Here is a 23,244-nt window from a genome sequence, read left to right on the forward strand (position 1 = left end):
AAATCATCACTGTTTAATAAGAAACACGAGTTGTTTTTAGATTTTTTTCAAGATCATTTGAATTTAATGATTTCACAATCTTCAGAATTTTATTTTAAAAATTTAATTTTAAAAAATGATTCTGCTTCAGGTACAAAGACTAAGGTATAAACACACTCTTTAAAGAATTAATTTAGGGTGTCTGCCTTTGGCTTGGGTCATGATCCCAGGTTCCTGGGATCTAGCCCTGTGTTGGACTCCCTGCTCGGTGGAGGGCATTTCTCCCTCTCCCTCTACCCCTCCCTGCTGCTGTGCTCTCTTGCTCTGTCAAACAAATAAAATCTTTTTCTTTTTTTTTTTAAGATTTTACTTATTTGAGAGAGAGATAGCGAGCAAGAGAGAGCATAAATAGGGGGAGAGGAATTGGGGGTTGAGGGCTAGTGGGAGAGGGAGAAGCAGATTCCCCGCTGAGTAGGGAGCCTGATACGAGGCTCAATACCAGGACCCTGGGATCATGACCTGAGCTGAAGGCAGACACTTAACCGACTGAGCCATCCAGGTGCCCCAATAAATAAGATCTTTAAAAAACTAATAAAAATACTAAAAAATTTTTAAAATAAAGTTTTTTTTTTAAATATTCTATTCATTTATTCATGAGAGACACAGAGAGAGAGAGAGGCACAGACACAGGCAGAGGGAGAAGCAGGCCCCATGTAGGGAGCCCGACGTGGGACTCGATCCCGGGTCTCCAGGATCATACCCTGGGCCGAAGGCGGCACCAAACCACTGAGCCACCGGGGCTGCCCCCCAAAATAAAGAATTTAAAACAGTCAATACTTAACCATCCCAAAGGATTATAATTAAATAAGTTATGTGAAATGTAATGCATCCATTAAAAGAAAACTCTCCTAGAAAACTGCGACAGCATGAGAAATGCTCATGATCTACTATTAACTTAAAAAGCTGATCCAAAAATACATCTGTAGCCAGATCCCAACTAATATTAAAAAGTTATGAAAACACTTATCTGTACAAAATAAAACAAAAAAGAAATACAAATCAAAATATTACTAGTATTATGTCTAGGTTGTGAGGCCATGACTGAATTGTTTTCTTCTTTATATTTTCAAATATTTTTCACATTTTCAACAATGAATTTTATTTACTTCTAAAACTGGGGGCAGGAGAGCACAACAAGAGCAGTTTGTTATGAATAATATTACAATTAAATATGACAGATCTACTGAATATTCTGACAGTGCAACATGAAGCAACATTTTTAGATCCGGACAACATGGCTTCTAGAATAGAAAAATCAAATCCATTGCTTTGGACCAGAAACAATTCAACAGAATATGAAAACTCCACCTCTAGAGCACAAACACTGCATTTTCTCCTGGATATGTTCTCACTGCCACAGACCTCATTTTGTCACTGCTACTTTAATGCTGGTAATTATATTAAGAACTTGGGAAGCCTTATGTGGCAGTCAGGAAGCTTTCCGTCCAATTCTCATACTAGCTAATGCCCTGAAGAATACTAATTAGGAAAAGTCCAAGTTATTGTTACTTTCAAATAAATCTGCCTGATACAGATTCCATAGTAAAGATGTGTAAGACTGCTAATTCTCAAGATTAAACACATGGGGGAATTAGGAAAACAAGAGGGCTCTTAATAAATATTATTAAAAACTTCCACAGTGCTTTTTGTGGATTAAGTGACTTAGAGGAATTTAAAAAAAAAGTCAGCTGCTTTAAGAAGTTCTCAACAGGGATCCCTGGGTGGCGCAGCGGTTTGGCGCCTGCCTTTGGCCCAGGGCGCGATCCTGGAGACCCGGGATCGAATCCCACGTCGGGCTCCCGGTGCATGGAGCCTGCTTCTCCCTCTGCCTGTGTCTCTGCCTCTCTCTCTCTCTGTGACTATCATAAATAAAAATTAAAAAAAAAAAAAAAGAAGTTCTCAACAGAAGATATGTACACAAAACACAGACATTTACACATCTCATAATAATGATTTTCCTTTATCAATAAGCCACTACCATAAAAATCTTGGGTATATAAAAACAAATACATTGTTTCTAGGAAGCATTATTTATGGCATGAAAATCATTTGTCGTTTACATACACAAGTAAGTTACCAATCCCTTCCTCTAAAACAAGCTTATTTAATAGAACCCTTCTAAAGTCGTGTCACAGTTGAATGCATTTATCTATTGCTACAGTTATAATTCAAGATAATTGTTGCAAACCAATACTATGCGAGGTTTAAGACTAGGAAAATTAATATGAAGGGGAAAAACACTCATTTTTTTAGTTCTTTCTTGAGTGTTTTGCACATTTCCTCTTTGACAAGAATAAATATACAGTAACACACTAGCGAACTATGAAAAAGACCACAAACAAAAGCCAAGATATCAAATACTTTGTATCTGGATTTTGTCTGTAGGTATGCATGCCTACCCAAAAGGAACTGAACTTAAGTCAGTTTTAATTGGCTAAAAGAGGGAAGTCATAGGGTTTTTTTTTAATGTGTTATACATAATATTTTCTTAAAATGTTATTTAACAAGCAGAAAAAGGTAGTTTAAGCATGCTCTATAATATGGCAGAAGTGTTGCATCAATGTAAGAGCAACAATTTAAAAGCACAGGTAAAGGTGTTCTGCCTCCAGAATTGGAAGGAATAAGCTCCTAACAAATCAGCTTTTCTGCTGAAAACAACTATGAGCTCTGGGGGTTAAAAATGCAGAAAGCAAGTATCTGAGGGCCCTGAAACATGAAAAAAACAGGTAGATTTTGCAAAGGAGTAAAAAACCAGAGGAAGCCAGCCAGCACAAAGTGAATTTCCTGGGGTTTTTTTGTGTGACTATACCCTAAGAGGAAATTGCAGTTACAAGGGCATGAGGCAACTAGAACTTTGCAAGGAAAGTCCTCTGTCTTCCTGGTAGGAGGACTCAGAAGCAGTAGGCAACTCATAGCACTAGAATTCAAAGGGAATCCTAGGGCAGAAGAAAAACAGAAAACAGGAAGCCCAAATTTAGTGTACAGACTCAGCCCATGTGTCTGGCTGACCCTCACTTAACCTTACAGGTGGTAGGCTGACGGCAGTCTGAGCTCAGATCTGAGGCAACCCCCACCACGATATGTGAGAGCTTGTCATCTGAGTTTCAGTAAGTTAAATGCTGCTAAACCTAAGACAAAAATATCAAGACTCTTCTGAGGGAATATAAGTGAATGCAGAATCTCCACAAAAGTACATTCACAGTGTCCAGGAAACAATCCCAAGTTATTTGACATAGGAAGAGCCAAGAAAACATGACCCATGCTCAAGGGAAAAGTGATCAACTAATGCCAACGTCTCAGTGATGCAGATGCTGGGATTATTAGACAAAGACTTTAAAGGAGCTATTCTAATTATGTTCACAGAGGTAAAGGGAACAGAGGCTCCACATAAAGATAGGAAATCTCAACAGAGAAATAGGAAAGATAAAGATAAACTGAATGGAAATAACATTACTGAAAAACACAATATGTGAAATAAAAAATTCACTGGATGGGCTTAAGAGCAGAATAATGATGACTGGATGAAAAGCCAGTGAGCTTATTGATAAATAGAAATTAACCAATGTGAAGAAGAAAAAAGAAAGGTTAAAAAAAATGTACAGTGCCTCAGGAACCCTGGAACAATATCAAAAAGTCTCCTGCATACCTGAGGTAATGGTAGGTAATTGGAGCCTCCCAGGAGAGGGGAGGCAAGAGAATACAGAACAACAACAACAAAATACTTGAATAGTGTCTAAAAACTTCCTAAATCTGGTGAAAGACACAAATGTACAGATTCAAGGGGCACCTGGCTAGCTCAATCAGTAGAACATGCAACTCCTGATCTTGGGGTTGTGAGTTCAAGCCTCATGTTGGATGCAGAGATTACCTTTTTAAAAAGTCTTCTAAAAATTTTTAAAAATTAAATTTACAGATTCAAGACAGTTAGTCAACCCCAAGAGGATAATTATAAAGAAAGCCGTGCCTAAGTACATCACAGTCAAACTGCTGAAATCCAATGATTCAATGACAAAGAAAATCTTGAATATCTACATTTCTATATGGCAACAATGACACAAATTATTGTAGACATCTCATCAGAAACCATGGAGACCAGAAGACAGTGGATCAACATCTTTAAAATGCTAAGAGAGAAATCCAGAATTCTATAGAGCCAGCTAAAATATCCTACATGAATGAAGGCAAAATAAAGACTGTTGTAGTATAAAAAAAAAAACAAAAAAAACCTAAGACAATGAGCAGCATTGCAAGAAATACCGATGGAAGTTCTTTAGGCTGAAGTGAGATGATACTCAAAAGAAACTTGGATCTTCAGGAATGAAGGAAGACACCTGAAATGGTAAATATCAGGGTAAAGAGAAAAGAATTTCGCCTTTTAATTTCTTAAAATACATATGACTCTTTAAAGCAAAATTATAACACTTTATAGGATTTATAACGTATGCACATATTATATATATGCCAACTACAGCATGAAAACTAAGTGGACATCTACACATGTTAAGGTTTCTACATTATATGTGAACTGGTATAATATGAACTCTAAGTAGACTGTGAAAAGTTATGGATAGATGTTAAAATTTCTAAAGCAACCACTAAAAAAGAATGTGAAGAGATGAGATTAAAAAGACAAGAGAGAAAGTAATATGGACTTCTTTAAAGAACAAGTTTTAAAATGACAAAAGCAAATAAGTAATTACATTTATATATGACAGATAAGTTGAATCTATGGAAGGAAAAATATCGATATACTAGGCAAACATAAAAAACACAAGAAGGATAAGGACACCTCAGTGGCTCAGTTTCTACCTTTGGCATTACCTTCGGCTCAGGTTATGATCTCAGAGTCCTGAGATCAAGCCTTACATCCAGCTCCCTGCTCAGTGGGAAGTCTGCTTCTCCCTCTCCCTCTCTCCCTTTACTCCCTCCTACCCACACCATTCCTGCATGCTCTCTCCCTCTCTCAAATAAACAAATAAAATCTTTGAAAAAACACACATAGAAGGATAGACTGATTATATTAATATCAAATAAGGTAGGCCTAAAAACAGTAATGATACAAAAGATAAAGAGGGATGTTTCAAAATGAAGAAGTCAATTTATCGGGAAAAAAAGTAGTCACAAGTGTGTATGCATCTAATAACACAGCCTTAAAACTGACAAAATTAAAGGGGGAAAAAGACAATTCCATAATCATAGATTTTATTAACATCTCTCTCAAAAATGGTAAATTAGATAAAACATCAGTAAAGACACTGAATATCTGAGCAACAGTAATATTTATACTCCAAACCATATACTGCAGAACTCACATTCTTTTCAAGTACACGTAGTCTGTTCAGCAAGATAGGCCTTAATACAAATTTCAGTAAACTTCAGAAGACTGAAATCATGGTGAAATCTCTAATCACAACAGAATTAAACTAGAAATTAGTAACAAGGGATCATGGGGAATCACCTGGAAATGCAGGAACATACTTCTAAATAATCCAGGGTCAAAAAAGAGAAATTAGAAAGGCATCTAACTTGAGGATAACGGAATGATAACGTGCAATTTGTGGGATACACCTAAAGCAGTGCTTAGAGAATAATTTGTGACTTTATTTTTTTTTTAATTTGTGACTTTAAATGTTTATATTAGAAACAAAAAAAAAAGGTCAAAATCTATGAGTAGGAAAGAGTCTTGGCTACATCCACAGCATGAGCTGGCTGTGAGGGTTGGTACACCCACACAGGAGAAAAGAAGGTACAGCTGAAAGTAAGAAGTGGGGAAGACTTGAAAACTGCTTGAATGCTGAAAGTCTTCCCCAACCCAGCTGTCAAAGGGTGGAAGCCTCACTGGATCATAGTGTTCAAACACACACCTAACCAATCAGTGGCCAACCACTAAGCCATAAAAGACCCAGGGACAATCTCTAGAAGGCCAGGCATACAAAATTTTAGATTAATTTTTTTTTAAGTAGGCTCCATGTCCAGCATGGAGCTCAATGCGGGACTTGAACTCACGACCATAAGATCAAGACCTGAGACGAGATCAAGGGTAGGATACTTAACCAACTGAGCCACCCAGGCACCCCTAGAAAAATTTTTAAAAATCAATCACATATGGTTCTACCTCAGGAAGTGGAAAGAAGAAGGGCAAAGTAAACCCAAAGGAAATAAAAGGAAGGAAAGAGGGCACCTGGCTGGCTCAACTGAAAGACTATGTGCCTCTTCATCTTGTGGTTGTGAGTTTGAGCCCTAGGTTGTGTACAGGGAAAGGAAAAGGGAAAGGGAAAGGGAAAGGAAAGGGAAAGGGAAAAGGAAAAGAAAAAGGAAAAGAAAAAGGAAAAAGAATGGAGGAAAAAAGGAAGAAAGGGGTGCCTGGGTGGCGCAGTTGGTTTAGCAGCTGACTCTTGGTTTCAGCTCAGGTCATAATTTCAGGATTGTGAGGATCAAGACCCACATTGGGCTCCACACTCAGCATGGAGTCAGCTTGAAAGTCTCTCTCCCTCTCTCTCTACCCTTTCCACTCATGCTCATGAGTGCTCTCCGTTCTCTGTCCCTAAAATAAATAAATAAATCTTAAAAAAAAAAAAAACTGAGGAGAAAAAGCAGAAATACAGCACACAGACAAAAACAAACAATACAACTAAGCCAAAAGCTGGCTCTTTGAAAAGATCATCAAAATCAGTATCCCCCAGCTAGTGTGATCAAGGAAAAATGAAAACACAAATCACCAATACTGCATGTGAAGCAAGCGGTTATCAATACAAATTCTGCAGACATTAAAAGAACCAAAAAGCACAGGTAAAGTTTAAAGTTATAAGCACCTTTCAGCAAAACAGTATTGAACAATGGCCTCCAGTCATATCCACAACTCTAATATTCATCTGTTCAGCACAAATAAAAGCTGTGCTTTTGAAAGTACAATTTAATATAAACACACTCATACCCTAGACTAAAATGAAGCAAGTTTCTCCCTCCATCCCAACACACTGTCCTGAACAAGCTCCTAGGCAGCATATCAGTAATTTATACAAATACCTGAATTTGTGCTGCTTTTACAAAATAATTGTCAGGTGTCTACATCTTTTAAAGTGCTTTTATCAATTTTTGTGTTTTTATAAATTTCTGGTAGTGCACTGCAATTTCCAGCTTTCAAAATAAATGAGAAGGTTATTTTTCTCTCAAGCTATTCATATGAAAATTTATAATGCGTTTAGGACACTCAAAAATACTCAATGGCTAAATATTGAGAGTATGACTAAAAGGTTCTCTGACTTTTAAAATATTGCTGGGTCCCTCCCTCATTTAACAAAACTACATTAGGAATATAAAAATCTTAAATATGAATGAGCTATTCAGATGTGACCCTTAAAGGTGATGATCTCTTACTCTGCAACTTTGAGGAAAATTCTCAAACAGTGAGAACAGGTGATGTTCTCCATAGTCATGTACTATCTTATCTGAGGAGCTACAAGGGGATAATGTTGAATGTATGGCTGGTATGGGCTCTCACCACTTGGACAAGCCCAAAGCCACTGGAATGCTCACCTAATCTCTTGCAAACAAACAAAAAATCAGCAACCAAACCAAATAGCACTTGGTAGAAGGTGGGGTTTTTTAAATTAATTTTTTATTTAAATTCAATTTAATTAACATATACTATATATTATTAGTTTCAAGAAGGGTTTTAATAATTAGTACAACAAAGTTCTGCAGAAAAAGAGAACTTTCATATTCAAGATACTGAAAATGGCTTTTTAAAATATCTTGATTAGATTTAGTGCTAGCAAAAGAAAAAGACAGGTGTCAGGTAAGAAGCAACTTCTTAAATGTAAATCAAAAAATCAGTCTGTAACAGCGCCAAAGAAGCCATTACAAGCTGCTATATAAATAGGCATTTAATGATTTTTCCAATGTTACGTTATTGATCTACAGGCCCTCTGTTTCCGCTGAAATGAATAAGTAATTTGTTTAAGATAACATTAATAGGGTTTGCAGCACTTTAGACATCCTCGGTCTCTCTGTCATTAAAAGAACTGCTATAAAAAACAGATTTTACACGGTCTTTCAATGAAACATCTGCATAATTTTATAAATCACAGCAAAAGACCAGAGACATCAGATATATCCGGCCCATGCAGAAAGGCATTGCTAAGTCATTATACCCTGAATATCACTTACTGGGCTCAACAAACATTTAACTTCTTTGCTAATGTCAGTCACTACTCTGAGCACTGAAAACACAATGGTGAGCAAGAGGTCTGGTCCCTGCTCTCAGAGAGTTTATAGTCTACCAGAGAAGACAGTCAAAACATGACATGTCAGTAGAGGAGGCCAGGCTGGCACAGAAAATGGGGTCCAATCCCCTGCACAGGGAGCCAGGGAAGACATTCAGAGAAATGGATGTTTAAGCTGAGACGAGGGAAGTGGGACACAGCCAAGCTCTGGAGGAAGAGGATGGTTTGTGGCAAAGAGAATTATGGTCACAGGCACGGCACATGCAAATGGTCAGGTATTTATGTTAGGAGCTGTCTTTTGTGAGGGTGCCTGGGTGGCTCAGTCAGTTAAGCGTCTGCCTGTGGTTCAGGTCATGATCCCGGGGTCCTGGGACTGAGCCCCACATCACCCTCCCTGCTCAGCAGGGAGTCTGCTTCTCCCTCTCCCTCTGCCCCTCCCCCTTGCCTGTGCTCTCTACCTCTTCTCTCTCAAATAAATAAATACAATCTTAAAAAGAAAAGAGATGTCTTTTGTGTAAGAGACAACAATGGAAACTTAGACTTTACTAGTAAAGCTGCATATATCAAGACACAACAGTCATCTACTTGATCTAGGAGGAAAAAGGTAAAAAGGTCACACTTTCACCTGGCCTTTTCCCCATGTTACCGACTCAGGCACACATTGAGTTACTCAAGCCACAGTGCATTCCAAGCACTAAAGAAGGAGTCACTGGGGAAGAAGATGGACTCGATGTTGCCCTCAGGGAAACAACACACAAGGAAAAACAATCACACTGCAGAGCTTCTGTGGCAACGTGATTCTGAAATGCAGCTCCCAGATTTTAGGTATCACTGAGTGAAATACTGAGTTGGGAAGCTACTGTTTGAGGCATCTTTCAATCATAAATGAGGGAGCAATCGTCACAGGACATCAAATGTGGTATAACGACAACATGAAAAGCATCACTGACACCCATAGACATAAACAAGGAATTATGCTTGTATTTGCAAGCAGACACCACCAGCTAGTGTCTTAGAGCTTTTACAGACTCTCATTTTTACTGTTCACGGCAAGGGAGGCCAAGCAGATATTTTAATAATTACCTAGCATTTGTCAAGCACTGCTTGTGGAGTGCCAGGCTCCCTGCTGGGCACTTAATGTCCGTGATCTCATTTCACAAAGGAACTATCATCGCCTCCACCTCTCAGACAGAGAAGCCCGATTATGGAACCTGCCCAAAGACACAGGGCTGACAGGTGGTAGAGGCGAGGTTAGTCCCAGGGGCAGTCTGGCTTCCAAGCCTTTGCATCTCCTTCCATCCCACTGCAGAGTTTCAATGTCACCCAAGTGGGACCAGCGGGAAATCTAAAGGGAGAAGCTGAGCAGAGGATTGGACTTGGATTTGATTGGACTTCCAGCCAGGAGTTCTGGTTCTGCGTCCTTATGGCCACATAATATCTCGCTATGTTCTCAGAGTCCCTTCCCCCCCTTGAAGTTATCTTCAGCTCTCTAATAATCAGTTCTTTTGTGCACCATCTCAATGGTCTCTCTATTAACAAGTGACAACATTCACACCCTGCATCCAACGCTAATTCTTGGTGTCATGTGTTCCCAAAGTACACCTCACAATGAAATCCACTATTAATGACCATTGTAAAAGTACAAAGCTCTGCCACGGTATATATATATTCATATATATATGAAATATATGAAATATATATACATGAAATCTCATGTTATCCTAACAATAACCCCAGTAAGCCCATACTATCATCCCAGTTTACAGAGATAACCAGAAGTTTCTCAAGATGAAATAACTTGCCCAACGTCACACAACTAGAGGTAGTGCAGCAGCATGATCGCAGAGCTCAAGCTTTTCACTACAATATAGCCTATAGTCCTGCAACGGTCATAGAATTAAGAACCACCACCAAAATACTCTGATTTGAATATGTATATTTGTGGAAGTTTTCTACGTAATTACTCATATAGTTACATTCTCAGAATTACAGAGTTTTAGTATGTGGCACCTTATTAAATAAGAAGAAAAAATTTAATTTTCTCCTACATTATTAAGCACCAGAAAAACTTGAAATCTATTTGAATAAGTAGCTGAACAATACATATTTTATTCAACTTTTCATCCTAAGAAAAGAGAACATTTTGAGATGGTTAATATCAAAATTATTTAGGGTCCAGTAAGAGATGTGGCATTCCATCTTTCTACCATCCTATTTTAAAAACAAATAAAATATCTTTCAGTTTGTAAAACCAGTATTCCATACAAGTTTAATGAAATGAATAGATCACAAAAACTTATAAATATATGGAAAAAGTACAGAGATGAAAGGAGAATACAGGTATCACCTTTTGGTGTTCCCCATTCCTCTGAATTTGCTGATTTTTATTCTCAAAGCAAATCTGTAACTCGTTTTAGAAAAAGTGCAATGGAAGGGAACAGGAAAGAAGTGAAAAGATACATTACATAGTATGTCTAATGAATTAATAAATTTGTCTTATTTTCTCACCTACACGTGATATGTACTAATTATTTCCTTTATTTTAGAGACAGCTCTGAACCAACCAAGCTGCAGTGCTTGTTAATCAGCTAATGGAACCTACAGTATAAGGAAGGTGAGCTCCCACTTTAATTAATTTACAAAACAAATGTCCAAAGCACTTACCAATCTGTACTTGTTCCGGCTGGCTGAGAGAAACAAATGCTGATGTATCATCAATCCAGGATATCTGAATGTTACCTGTAATGTTGAAATAAAAGTAAAGGGAGCATTTGACCATTTTTTAAAAATTTTTTTAAATTTTTATTTATTTATGATAGTCACAGAGAGAGAGAGAGAGAGAGAGAGAGAGAGAGAGAGAGAGAGGCAGAGACACAGGCAGAGGGAGAAGCAGGCTCCATGCACCGGGAGCCCGATGTGGGATTCGATCCCGGGTCTCCAGGATCGTGCCCTGGGCCAAAGGCAGGCGCCAAACCGCTGTGCCACCCAGGGATCCCCACATTTGACCATTTAGATCACTATCAGACTTCATTTGGATATCTGATATCCAGGTCTAATTATTTAGCTACCACTCTTCTTGAAAAAACATGGAAGACTAGAATTACTAAAAATGGGCAGACATCACTGGAATTTAATAATCAAAGAATGTTTTAATTCCTCCCCAAATTTTTTTTAAATTTCTTTAATTTTTATTTATTTATGATAGTCACAGAGAAAGAGAGAGAGGCAGAGACATAGGCAGAGGGAGAAGCAGGCTCCATGCACCGGGAGCCCGATGTGGGATTCGATCCCGGGTCTGCAGGATCGCGCCCTGGGCCAAAGGCAGGCGCCAAACTGCTGCGCCACCCAGGGATCCCCCTCCCCAAATTTTCAAAGGCTTGCAAACTGCTCTGTCATAGGACAAAAACTCATGCCCTACTGCACAGTAAGGAACCCTAATAACTTGCTCAATTATAAAAGTCACTTCTCCACCTTGCGTGTTTTCAATAAATAATAATAGTGAACAGGCTCTAAGTTGTTGCTATATACCACATACTATCCTAATTGCTTTCCATGAATCAGCTCATTTAATCCTCATGCAATGCTTATATATAGTAAATGGTCTTACCAACATCAACATCACCATCTCCAATGAGGACACAAAGATACAGAAGCTACCTGTCCAGTATCACCCAACTGATTCCTTTTCATTAAAATGAAAACAAAATTCTACTCAGAGCATTCTACTTAATTTAGCCAATTAAAGGCTGACTACAGAGAGATAAGAACTTAACAATACAAATTGAGAAAATACAGCAACAACATCAAAACCCTCAAAGAAATGAGCTGTGAAATCCAACTGCATTTCTAGATCTGTATTTAAATTAAAAAGCAGGACTAGAATTTCAGAAGTCATTGAGATCATCTGCAAAGACTAGGATAACTTTCCTGAAACTTACCTTCTGCTTACTTTTCCAAAATTAAGTCTATAAAGTGTTTTACTTATAAACATGCTTATTTTAGAAAATACAGAAAAGTTGGGATGCCTGAATGGCTCGATTGGTTAAGCATCCGACTCCTGATTTCAGCTCAGGTCCTGAGATAGGCTTAGGGTCCTGAGATGGATATCCAAATCCTGAGATGGAGCCCCTTGTCAGGCTCTGCGCTGGGTGTGGAGTCTGCTTAAGATTGTTTTCGTCTCCCTCTCCCCCTCCTTTCTCTCTCTCTCTCCCCCTCCCTCCTTCCCTAAAAAATAAAAATAAAAATATAGAAAAGCATAAAGAAGAAAAAAAACCTATCTAAAGCAGTCAGTGATACTAGCATGAGGCTTCTTTTCAGGCTGATCTATACAAGGTATTATAAAAAAAAAAAAAAGTATTAGTTGTATAGGAGCCCTACCTTGCATCTGCTTTTTACACTAAACCTTAAAACAAACATTTCACCACCTTTTAATAAACTCTTCAAATATTTTTTAAATGACCACATACCAGCCTGTTGAGGTACATAAACACTAAACAGTCTTATTATTGCCCACTTAGGTTTGTACTGCCTTTACTTTATCCAAGAATTTCCAAAGAGAACAGCTTAAATATTTCATTTGCTAAAATAAACAGGCACTGCTGGAGACTGACAATCAGAACGGTCTTTATGAACCCTAATCAGAAGACTGTTCCTTTTAACCTATCACCTGATCTGAGAAAAAGGAATTAGGAGAAGAGTCCTACTGCACACATAACTCATCTTTTGGTCCTCTCAAACATCTGCGTTCATCTGCTTGGACTATTCAATGTCAAGCAGTGACCGCCTGTCCTTACGAAACAGACTTTCCCTCTGAATTTAATCTTAAAAATGATTTATCCTCAGCCTAGATTCATTTTCAATGGTCAGCAGTAAGGGCAGTCATAGTAATAGTATCCTGCTTTCTGTGGATTAATAATAGCACTCTATTATAGGGTGCTATTAAAAGTTCCACAGATCATGTTAGTACAAAGATACCAATATACCAAACCTTGAAAAATTCCATGAGTGAGATCAAACCCTTGCATAGTAATACTCTTTCATGTCCAAGCTGAAGTTGTCGTTGTACCTGCGGCCACCTGCACAGACCAGAAACATAGCAAAATCCTAAAACTACACATGCACTTGTGATTTACTTACCAAAGGCACTGAAAAGCTGGTAAAGGTCACTGGTTTTCCATTCTTTGGGGAATGTCACATGAAGAACATGATCACGTTTTGGTTGCACTATGGGACAAATTTTTGATAAAAGGTTGACAACTGAAAAGTGAATGACACACCAGTGGTTCTAAAATGAAGCTAACCCCCAGCTCTCTTGAGGAACTGCTGGGAATGACTCATGATTACCAAGCAACTCCTAAAAGTATTTTTAGGAATGGTATGACTCTGCCATCTTAGCCTCAACTTCGGCTCTGATACTTTATAGAATTCACAATGGATTGAATCCTGACAATTCTATGCATACCACCTCTGCTTATGAAGTTCCCATGAAAATTATTTCAAGGGGGGAAAAATGGCTACTTTGTTCAAGACATTTCACTAAGTGTTTAACTTTTTACTGTTAATCTAGTTGTTCGTATGTTTACTTAGCACCACCGTCCAAAATCCGATGGACTGAGTTTAAGTAGAAACAGTCCTGAGTCACAGTCTTATGTTCTAACCTCAGACCCACCACTCAACTGTGCACCTCTGAGCAAGAGACCGAACTGCTCTAGCCACTCATGGCTATAAACTGGGAATGATGATGTTTAGCTTGCAGAACTGTTGTGAGAAGAGTGCATCAAAATAGAAGTCTAATCTAGAGGGCAATCTATGTGTTCTGATCATCACTACAATGACTATTACCATTGGGTAGAGCTCACCCATTTCTATATCCCTGTGGTGTGGATTAAGGCAAATAAACCCAGACTAGCACGAGCAATGGAACAGAAGAATGGGACAGGAAGGAGGAGAAAGCAGAGAATAATCCAAAACAGCAGCAACCACTTCCCAGACAGACAAGTCTTCCAAGGTTTTCAATGAAAAAGAAGAAGGAAAAAAAAAAAAAAACCCTACCCAACTTCAATATATACATATTCAAATTACTGGAAAATAGAGAACTTCTAGTTACTGACATAGCTAGCCATCTCGAAATTTATTATGTGTATTTATAGAATATTATGAATCTGAGTTCTGAGTGAAAACAAAATAATGAAGAGAAGATATATATTCTTTTAAAATTCAACTCATGCATAAACTGGAAAATGTAAGTAAAGAGAGGAGTTAATCAAGACCCAAGGGTACCATTAACTTAAGCATACTATTCATATCAACCACAAAATCACTGCCTGTTTTTATGTGAATAAAGCTCTTTCTTCAGTAATATTTTTCCTGTTATCCCTTCCAGACCACACACTTCAACGTGCAGATGCAATGAGAAAATAAAAATCACTTACAGTCTGGTCCTTCCAAGTTTAGATAGGGGATATCCATGACTCTCATAAGAAATAACCTACAAAAAGAAAAGAAAAACAGACAACGGGCTCATTTCTATTAAAAACCATATACAAGCATCTATTAAATTCTTTACTAAATGCTTCTTAGATGCCTCTTAATTATATTACTCCATCTGAAATCATTTGAAAAAAGTACTTACAATTCACTTCAAAGATTTTTCTCTAGGACTAAATATTTATCATAAATAAATATGAAAAAAACAATCTTTGGTATCCCCAACACCTACAAAAGTTCCTGACACTCAAAAGATACTCAATAAATATTAGCTAAATGAATGAAATTAGACATCGAAGAGTCAAAAGGAAGTCCTCTGCAGGTTTGCTCATATTAATCAAGGGAAAGTGAGAGAAAACAAACATTACAGAAAGCTAACCATCTTACTGACTTCTTAACAACTGTTCCTAAAAATTAAAAAGGGAACCCCTATGATTGGTGTTTTGTGAGCTGAGAATGACAGCACCGGTATCTTTTTTTTTTTTTTAACTGAGATGGAAAGTCATTGGATAAATGCCAAACTTGATGAGTGAATTACACAGTCTGAAGTAAGTGACCATCTCAGAAGCTCATGCTATTACTGTCATTTAAAACATATTAAAAGCACAAAGCAAAACAATGTTTGGTAAAGAAAGCTATCACACGGATATGAAACATATCAGTCACTTTATGTGTACCTCCAAAGGAAAGGATACAAAGGCACTTAAAAAAAGGGTACTTGTAAATTACAAGTACATAATTACAAGATTATGGACAAAATATCAGGCATTCTGTTGTCTGCAAATGATTTTAATAAGTTTTACTTAAATGACAATACATAAGTGCATTTCTGGTAGAGACTATATTATACTGCAAATTAAAAAGGCAATCCAAGAGCCCAACAAGCAATTAGTTTGGCTTCACTGACCCACAATTAAGGCACATTATTACCAGGCATTCAAAAGCCAAGCAGGGCATGATCTAGTTTACAAATGGAACCATCAGCGTAAATAACACCATTCGGTTAATGCCAGAAAAAACAAAGTCATGGCACTCTGCGGTTTAAGAACTTGTTGCCTGGTCTACAATTTAATAAACCAAATCCTATGGCTAAAAAAACAATTTTATTTTTAGTTCACTAATTTAGGCTCAGGAATACTATTCTCGTTCTAGGAGCCATTTTACTCAATTCAATCAATAGTACCAGTGATGCCAGAAGACACTCAGATGTACAGAGCACCTAGCACAAAGGAGTTTCTCAGTGGGGTGCCTGGGTGCCTTTGGTCTGTTAAGTGGCTGCTTTAGGCTCAGGTCATGATCCAAGGGTCCTGGGATCCAGTCCTGCATCGGGCTCCCTGCCTAGTGAAGAGTCTGCGTCTCCCTCTCCTTCTGCTGCTCAACCTGCTTGTGCTTGCTCTCTCTCTCTCAAATAAATAAAATCTTTAAAATAAAGTTTCTCAGCGATGACAGCTATAATTACTACTGCCAACCAGAACCTATGAGGTTACTCCTGGGTGAGAAGGCTCAGTATTTTTATGCTTCATAAAATTTTCAATTTGCCATTTAGTAAATTTAGAGACAGTCCCCAAATCCTGAAAACCAAATAAATAAAAAACATTTAATTTAAAAGTTATGGAACATATCAAGCACCATAAAAATAATTTAAATTTTTAACCCTAATTTCAACAGAGGAATAAAAGCTGAATTGACATGTTCATTGTTACACTATGTCAAATTATGACAATTATGACAATAATGTCAAATACCCTCCAAAATCAAAATTGACCTTATGGTTCAGTAAGATATGGTGGCAGGGGGAGTCAGTAAATGATGGTTCATCATTTCAAAAGAGCATTAAACAATCCAAATAACTATGAAAACTTTAAAATATTTTGGATTTTTTTCTACTTTGGTAAAAATAACACTGGAATCTTTTTTTTTTTAAGTTTTTTTAAAATGCCAGTTAACATACCGTGTAATATTAGTTTCAGGTATACAATATGGTGATTCAACACTTCCATACAACACCCACTGCTCATCAAGACATGTACGCTCCTTAAGACCCATCACGTGTTTCACCCATCCCTCATCTCTGCCCACCCACCCCCTGTAACCTTCAGTTTGTTTTCTAGAGTGTGTCTCTTACTCTGCCTCTCTCTTTTTTTCTCTCCTACACTCATTTGTCTGCTTATTAAATTCCACATATGGGTGAAATCATATGATATTTGTCTTTCTCTGACTGACTTCACATGGCATAATACTCCCTACCTCCATCCTTGGAACACAAACTGAGGCAGCCACTCTGGAAAACAGTATGGAGAGTCCTTAAAAAGTTGAAAGTAGAACTACTCTATGATCCAGCAATTGCACTACCACATATTTACCCAAAGGATACAGAACTACTCATTTGAATGGATACTTGCACCCCGATGTTTATAGCAGCATTATCTACAATAGCCAAATTATGGAAAGAGCCCAGATGCCCATCAACTGATGAACGGATAAAGAAGATGTGGTATATATACACAATGGAATATGACTAAGCCATCAAAAAGACTGAAATAAAAAAAAGACTGAAATCTTGCCATCTGCAACAATATGGATGGAGCTAGAAGGTATTATGCTAAGCAAAGTCAGTCAGAGAAAGACAAAAACTGTATTATTTCACTTATATGTGGAATTTAAGAAACAAATAAGTAAAGGAAAATAAGAGAGGGAGAGAGAAAAACCAAGAAATAGACTCTTGTCTCTAGAGAAAACACTGATGGTCACCAGAAGAGAAGTGGGAGGGAGGGGAATGGGTGAAACAAATGATGGGGATGAAGGAGCACACTGGTCATGATGAGCACTGGATGATGTATAGAAGAGTAAATCACTATGTTGTACACCTGAAACTAATATTAACATTACACGTTACGTAAAAGAAAAAAAATTACATGATATGTTAACTGGAATTTAAATAAAAACTTTTTTAAAAGTCCCAAATTTTATATTATGATTATAGCTTTGTAAAGTTTTCTCATTAAATCTGATAAATAAAAAGACCTCTCCACCACCATTTAAAAAAAAAAAAAAGCAGCCAATGATTTTGGGAAACTGAGCTTTGTTTTTTAAAATTCCTTTCAGGGACACCTGCGTGGCTCAGCGGTTGAACGTCTGCCTTTGGCTCAGGATGTAATCCCAGGGTCCAGGATTGAGTCCTGCATCCAGCTCCCTGCAGGGAGCCTGCTTCTCCCTCTGCTATGTCTCTGCCTCTCTCTGTGTGCTTCTCATGAATAAATAAATAAAATCTTTTATTTTTTTTTAAATAAAATATTTTAAAAAAATTAAAATTCCTTTCATTTTTATTTTTATTTTTTTAATTCAAAAAAGAAAACAGGGGCACTTGGGTGGCTCATGTGGCTGAGTGTCTGACTCTTGGTTTCAACTCAGGTCATGATCTCTGGGTCATGAGCCCCAAATCAGGCTCCACACTCAGCCCAGAGTCTGCTTAAGATTCTCTCTCTGCCTCTGACCCTTACTTCACTGGTGCTCACTCCCTCTCTCCCTCTCGCTCTCAAATAAATAAAATCTTAAAAAAGAAAGAAAAAAAAAAGGCTACCAGAACTGAGAGGCCCAAGGGAAATAACTAGAGACTTTTTCAGAGACACACAACTAAAAAGCCAGTTAGATCAATCTTGTGTATCCTGTATACTATGTTATCTGCTGTGGGGAGAGGAATCTGAGGTAAAATCACATGTGTGAGTCTGTAATTGCTTGATTTCGTTTTTAAAATATTGTTTCATTTCTAAAATCATGGGACCTCACTAACAGACTGAGAAAACCTATCATCCTATAAATAGCAACAAAAATTACGCTTAAAAAGGAGACCTCCCCAACTAATCTCACCATGCAAGAGTTTTGAGACGTTTTTTGAAAGATATCTTTTGTCACCCAATATACAGGCGATTTGTTCTCTAATAGTTCATCTGAATTTCACTTCTGTCTAAAATAAGCAAAAAATCTGTTCTTAGCTAAAAGACTCAATAGGTTTTTTTTAAGGTAGTTAATTCCACACTATCTTGTTTGCTTGCTCAACACTTTCACTAAATAGAAACCCCTTTCAAATAAATTATTAATAGCATTTCTCACTCTTCCCCAAAGCCTCCATGTCTGGGGTTTTGAGAGAAACGAATAGCCCCAAGCCCTGAAGGAACACGCAAACCAACTCCGTGTGTGACTTGGCAGCCAGCACCTCTGCAGAAAGCCATGCAGTTGGGAAACCAACCCTAAAACTGTAGCTGAGCGTCAGTGGAACTGAACCAAAATCAACTCCCCAGTGGCCTCCCACCCCTGAGTGCCAGGCTGTCTGCAAGCCACAGCTCTGGTCACATCCCTGCCCTTCTGAAGTAAAATTACAACTTTTCATTATATGTATGCCTCACACACACTGGCTGTCAGAAGGCCTACATCTCTCTGAAATGGTCTGATAGAAGACTTCACATGTGGATCATCTGCTTGACAGCGTTCATTCCAACCCAGGAGGGAATGCACTGGGCAAGTAGAGAGGCTGATAAACACATGCAAGGGTGCTCCTTCACTGTGCGCTGTATTGCACACAGCAAAGACACTTGGGCAGAGGCACCTGGGTGGCTCAGCGGTTGAGCGTCTACCTTTGGCTCAGGTCATGATCCCCAGGTCCTGGGATGGATTCCCACATCAGGCTCCCCTCGGGGAGCCTGTGTCTCTGTCTCTGTCTCTCTCTCTCTCTGTGTCTCTCAATAATAAATAAATAAAATCTTTAAAAAAAAAACACACAAAGACACTTGGGCCAACACTTGCAAAAAACGGTTATTTCTATTTTAGTAGAGATTCAAGATGGCTGTGATTCAGTAAAGACACGACAGGGTGGGAGTCTTGCCACATTCCCACAAGCCTTCTTGATGAAGTATTATTTTAGTGCTTATTGTCTAAAATGGCTGATACTAACTCTGTCAAAGATTAAAATTAAAACTCTTATTTGGTACAATCGCCAATTTGATATCAGGATTCTATCCTAAGAAACTGTAAATTCAAGTTCACGTTCTAGATGCCACAACACAAAGTTTACCCTTTCTGGCCTCTATAAGATTTTTGGTTTCTACAATTGTATGACTGATGATGTGGTTTATCTCAGGTATCTAACATGTCTGGAAAGATGCAACGGTAAACTCTTTTGCTCATCAGACTAGGTAACTTCAGGTCAGCCTCCTTAACAAGCAACCCAGTATAAGCTGTGCATAAGACATTTATCTCTGAAGAGTCTCCTATGTGCTGCATGGCACTCACAAAGAGTGAGTCCACCAATGTCCTTTTCAGACCAGGGCAGTATGATACCATGGCCTAGACTGTGTGAGAAGGCTTGCTGGTCACTGAAGAATTTCATTTCAGATATAAAACTTCTTAGGAGCCCAGACTCTTGAGCCCTTATGAAAATGCAGTTCCCTAGATTAGCAACATGAGAACCACCTGGGAACCTGTCAGAAATGCAAATTCCCAGGTCCTACTTGAGACCTGCTGACTCAGAGACTCTGGGAACTGAGAATCACTGAGTTAACAGAAAAGAGTATATTCAATGTTGTGCTAACTGCCATTAATGGTGATTCATTAATCAACCAGCACTGATAATGACCAAGAAAGACATTGTGCCAACTTCTCCAAAAAGCATTAGTCTTAATGACTTGTTTACATTAAATGAGTCTGGCTTAGAAAAACACAAAACTATCAAAACAAATACCAACGACTACCTCAAAATCTAGGAAGCAATAAGTCTTCTACTGCTCCCTGAAACCAGGAGCTCAACCTTAGCAAGCAACTCGCTTCTCTGCAAGAGATAAACTGGAGGAAATCACTGCCAACCACTATTATTCTCATTTTGAAGAAGAGAAAAAAAGATTACTAATACCACTCTCTTGGCAACTCATTGCAAAAGTCCAACTCAGTTCTGTGAATTGGCTACAACTGATTACCTCTAGCATTCACACATTAAACTTTAGCATTTGTGCAGCACCAAAGACCGGCAAACACTTGCGTGAGTAACACATGTAACACACTGAATCAGACACCTCTGACCTTATCAAAATTCTGACCTTAACAATGAGTTTCAGACACTGATTCTGGCAACCACAAAGCACACTAGGCCGCTCTGAGAAGTACACTAAGATCAAAGGTTATTTGATGACACAACAGCTTGCCTTGGACTATGGCTTATCTGAACCATTCCCCAGTTGTCTAGTGAATAAAAAGGGATTGCACAACGATGCCAGTGTTAACCCATTTTATACAGCTAAACTCAAAAAACAGAGGGCAAAGTGATATTCAAAAATGCATCCAAAAAGGTGATTCAGGAACACTATTCACAAGAGGTTCAAACCTCTGGGAACCAAAAAGATCATCAGAGTTCTTTTAAAATTCTGTGTTATCACATCTATGTATACAATTAATGATTCTACTCAGAAATGGTAGAAAATATTTAGTTTTGCTCCCCTAGTGGCATGCTTTCCAGGGCTATCCAAAGGCAGAGAAAGAAAGTGAATCAGAGTGGTATGTCCGTGGCCACTTTCAAGAAGCAACTGGCAAAAAATGGTCATGGCCATTACAGTGCAGAAGTGCTTAGGGACAAGGGGTCCAACCACGAAGGTTAAGCTACAAGTGGACCATGCTATGTCCACCTGGCAAACCACTGAGTGTCATCCACATGATGCTGGCCACTGGTTTTAATGTCTTTTGAAAATTCACTATTGTATTTTTTAAGGTACAAAATTGTAGAATTCGTATAATCTCAATCAATAAATGAATTACACTGGCACCAATTAGTAAATGAAAGAGACACAGAAAACATACTGCTAGAACATTCACTAAAATGAAGGGATCTTTTTTTTGGGGGGGGGAGCTGGTGAAATTACGAGCAGGTATTTTTGTTTCAATTAGAAAAAAGTAGTGTCTCTCAGGAATAAATACAATCTTTAAAAAAGAAAAAAAAAAAGAAGGGGATCACTTGGTGGCTCAGCAGTTTAGCACCCACCTTCGGCCCAGGGAGTGATCCCGGGGTCCTGGGATTGAGTCCCAAGTCGGGCTCCCTGCATGGAGCCTGCTTCTCCCTCTGCCTGTGTCTCTGCCTCTCTCTCTCTGTGTGTGTCTCTCATGAATAAATAAATAAAAGTTTTTAAAAAAGAAAAAGAAAAAAGTACGAAGTTCCTGACTAAAATAACAATATTTATCATTACATGTTCAGCTTATTTGATCCTTTGTGGTGTCTGCAGGACAGGTAGTTAAGTACTGGCTTCATCATACCAGGAATAAGGAAGCAAGTTTTTCCTAGTTCAGTGGCTTACCTTTGGCCACCAAGGGAGCGGAGACAGGACTTAGACCCTGACCACTAGTTCTACACTAATGGACTAATGGCCTCCCCTCCCTCTGCTGGGTGCTCCCCTCACATTTGGCTTTTAACTTGAGCTGTTTCCAAAGCCTCAATGTGAAATGGTAAGGCTGGAGCCCAGTAGGAGCATCCAGGCACAAGTCAACTATTTAGTCCTCAATCAATTACACAAATGCCTAGTAGGTACAACTGAAGCAAGAGCTTGAGATACAAGCCTCCAGAAACACTTTTCGGGGAGGAATGCTCTAAAGACTGATAAATTATAGCAGGGCCCAGACACACAAAATGAGGCTGCCTTTAAGAAAGAGCTTTGAGTAGGCTGAAATTCCAAGGCAATGGGAATAACAGGTGGCGAGGACAGCCTGGGCACATTTGTGGTGCATAAGGAGCTGCTACCCTGGGTTGCCTGGGCATCGGGCTTCCTGGGTACACCTGCCGTACACCCTGCGACTGCCCTCAGGAAAATCAGTGAATCAGCATATCCCAAGTTGAGACAGAGATCTAGAGGTGCCTGGATACATAACAGTTTATCTTGAGCAATGTCACACATACACCCAGGCTGAATGATCTGGAAGGATCTCTAATGTTATGGCATGTCTGAATAAAGAAAAACAGTGCATATCTGGTCTCTTTCCCTGGCAAAAAGAAAAACCTGAAGCCACCAAACTCTTCATTCTTCCTCCTAGAAATGCTGTATTTCATTCGATGAGCAAAAAATTTGCATTTGTTCATCTGTTTTCTTCTAGACTACACTTCTGTTCCTAAAAAGCTTTGTCTCAAAAAAAAAAAAAGATTTCCAAGTAAAAACTGCATTCCTCTCACACCACTAAAGACTGGGATACAGAGATGTGGAGTAAAATCTAATCTCAACACAATTTGAGCAGTGAATTAATTTGAGGCTCACCCCAAGTCCCAAGCCTTCCAAAGGAAAATTGAAGACTTTAAATGACTGCCAGCCCTACTGTACTTGCAAATGGTCTTGGTATTTCCTTCAGGGCACAGCAGTAAAAGCACTTCATAAGAACCTTGTATGCAAGGGCTCATCATTATACATATTTATGTGCTATAAAAAACTAATTTTGTCATCCAGGGGAGGAAGCATGCAGACATCTCTCACAA

The 23,244-nt window shown here is 38.5% G+C and overlaps 1 protein-coding gene across 1 annotated transcript in view; it reads right to left on the minus strand.

The window, feature by feature from the left end:
* Positions 1–23,244, minus strand: part of PARN (poly(A)-specific ribonuclease) — a 156,180-nt gene that overhangs the window by 87,839 nt on the left and 45,097 nt on the right. The window contains exons 19-21 of the mRNA XM_055340577.1: positions 14,696–14,751; positions 13,401–13,487; positions 10,929–11,003 (exon numbers count right to left, since the gene is read on the minus strand). Of these exons, the coding sequence (XP_055196552.1) occupies positions 10,929–11,003; positions 13,401–13,487; positions 14,696–14,751 (218 nt within the window). The remainder of the gene's footprint in view (positions 1–10,928; positions 11,004–13,400; positions 13,488–14,695; positions 14,752–23,244) is intronic.

The sequence above is a fragment of the Nyctereutes procyonoides genome, unplaced genomic scaffold, assembly GCF_905146905.1.
Source record: "Nyctereutes procyonoides isolate TBG_1078 unplaced genomic scaffold, NYPRO_anot_genome, whole genome shotgun sequence".
NCBI lineage: Eukaryota > Metazoa > Chordata > Mammalia > Carnivora > Canidae > Nyctereutes > Nyctereutes procyonoides.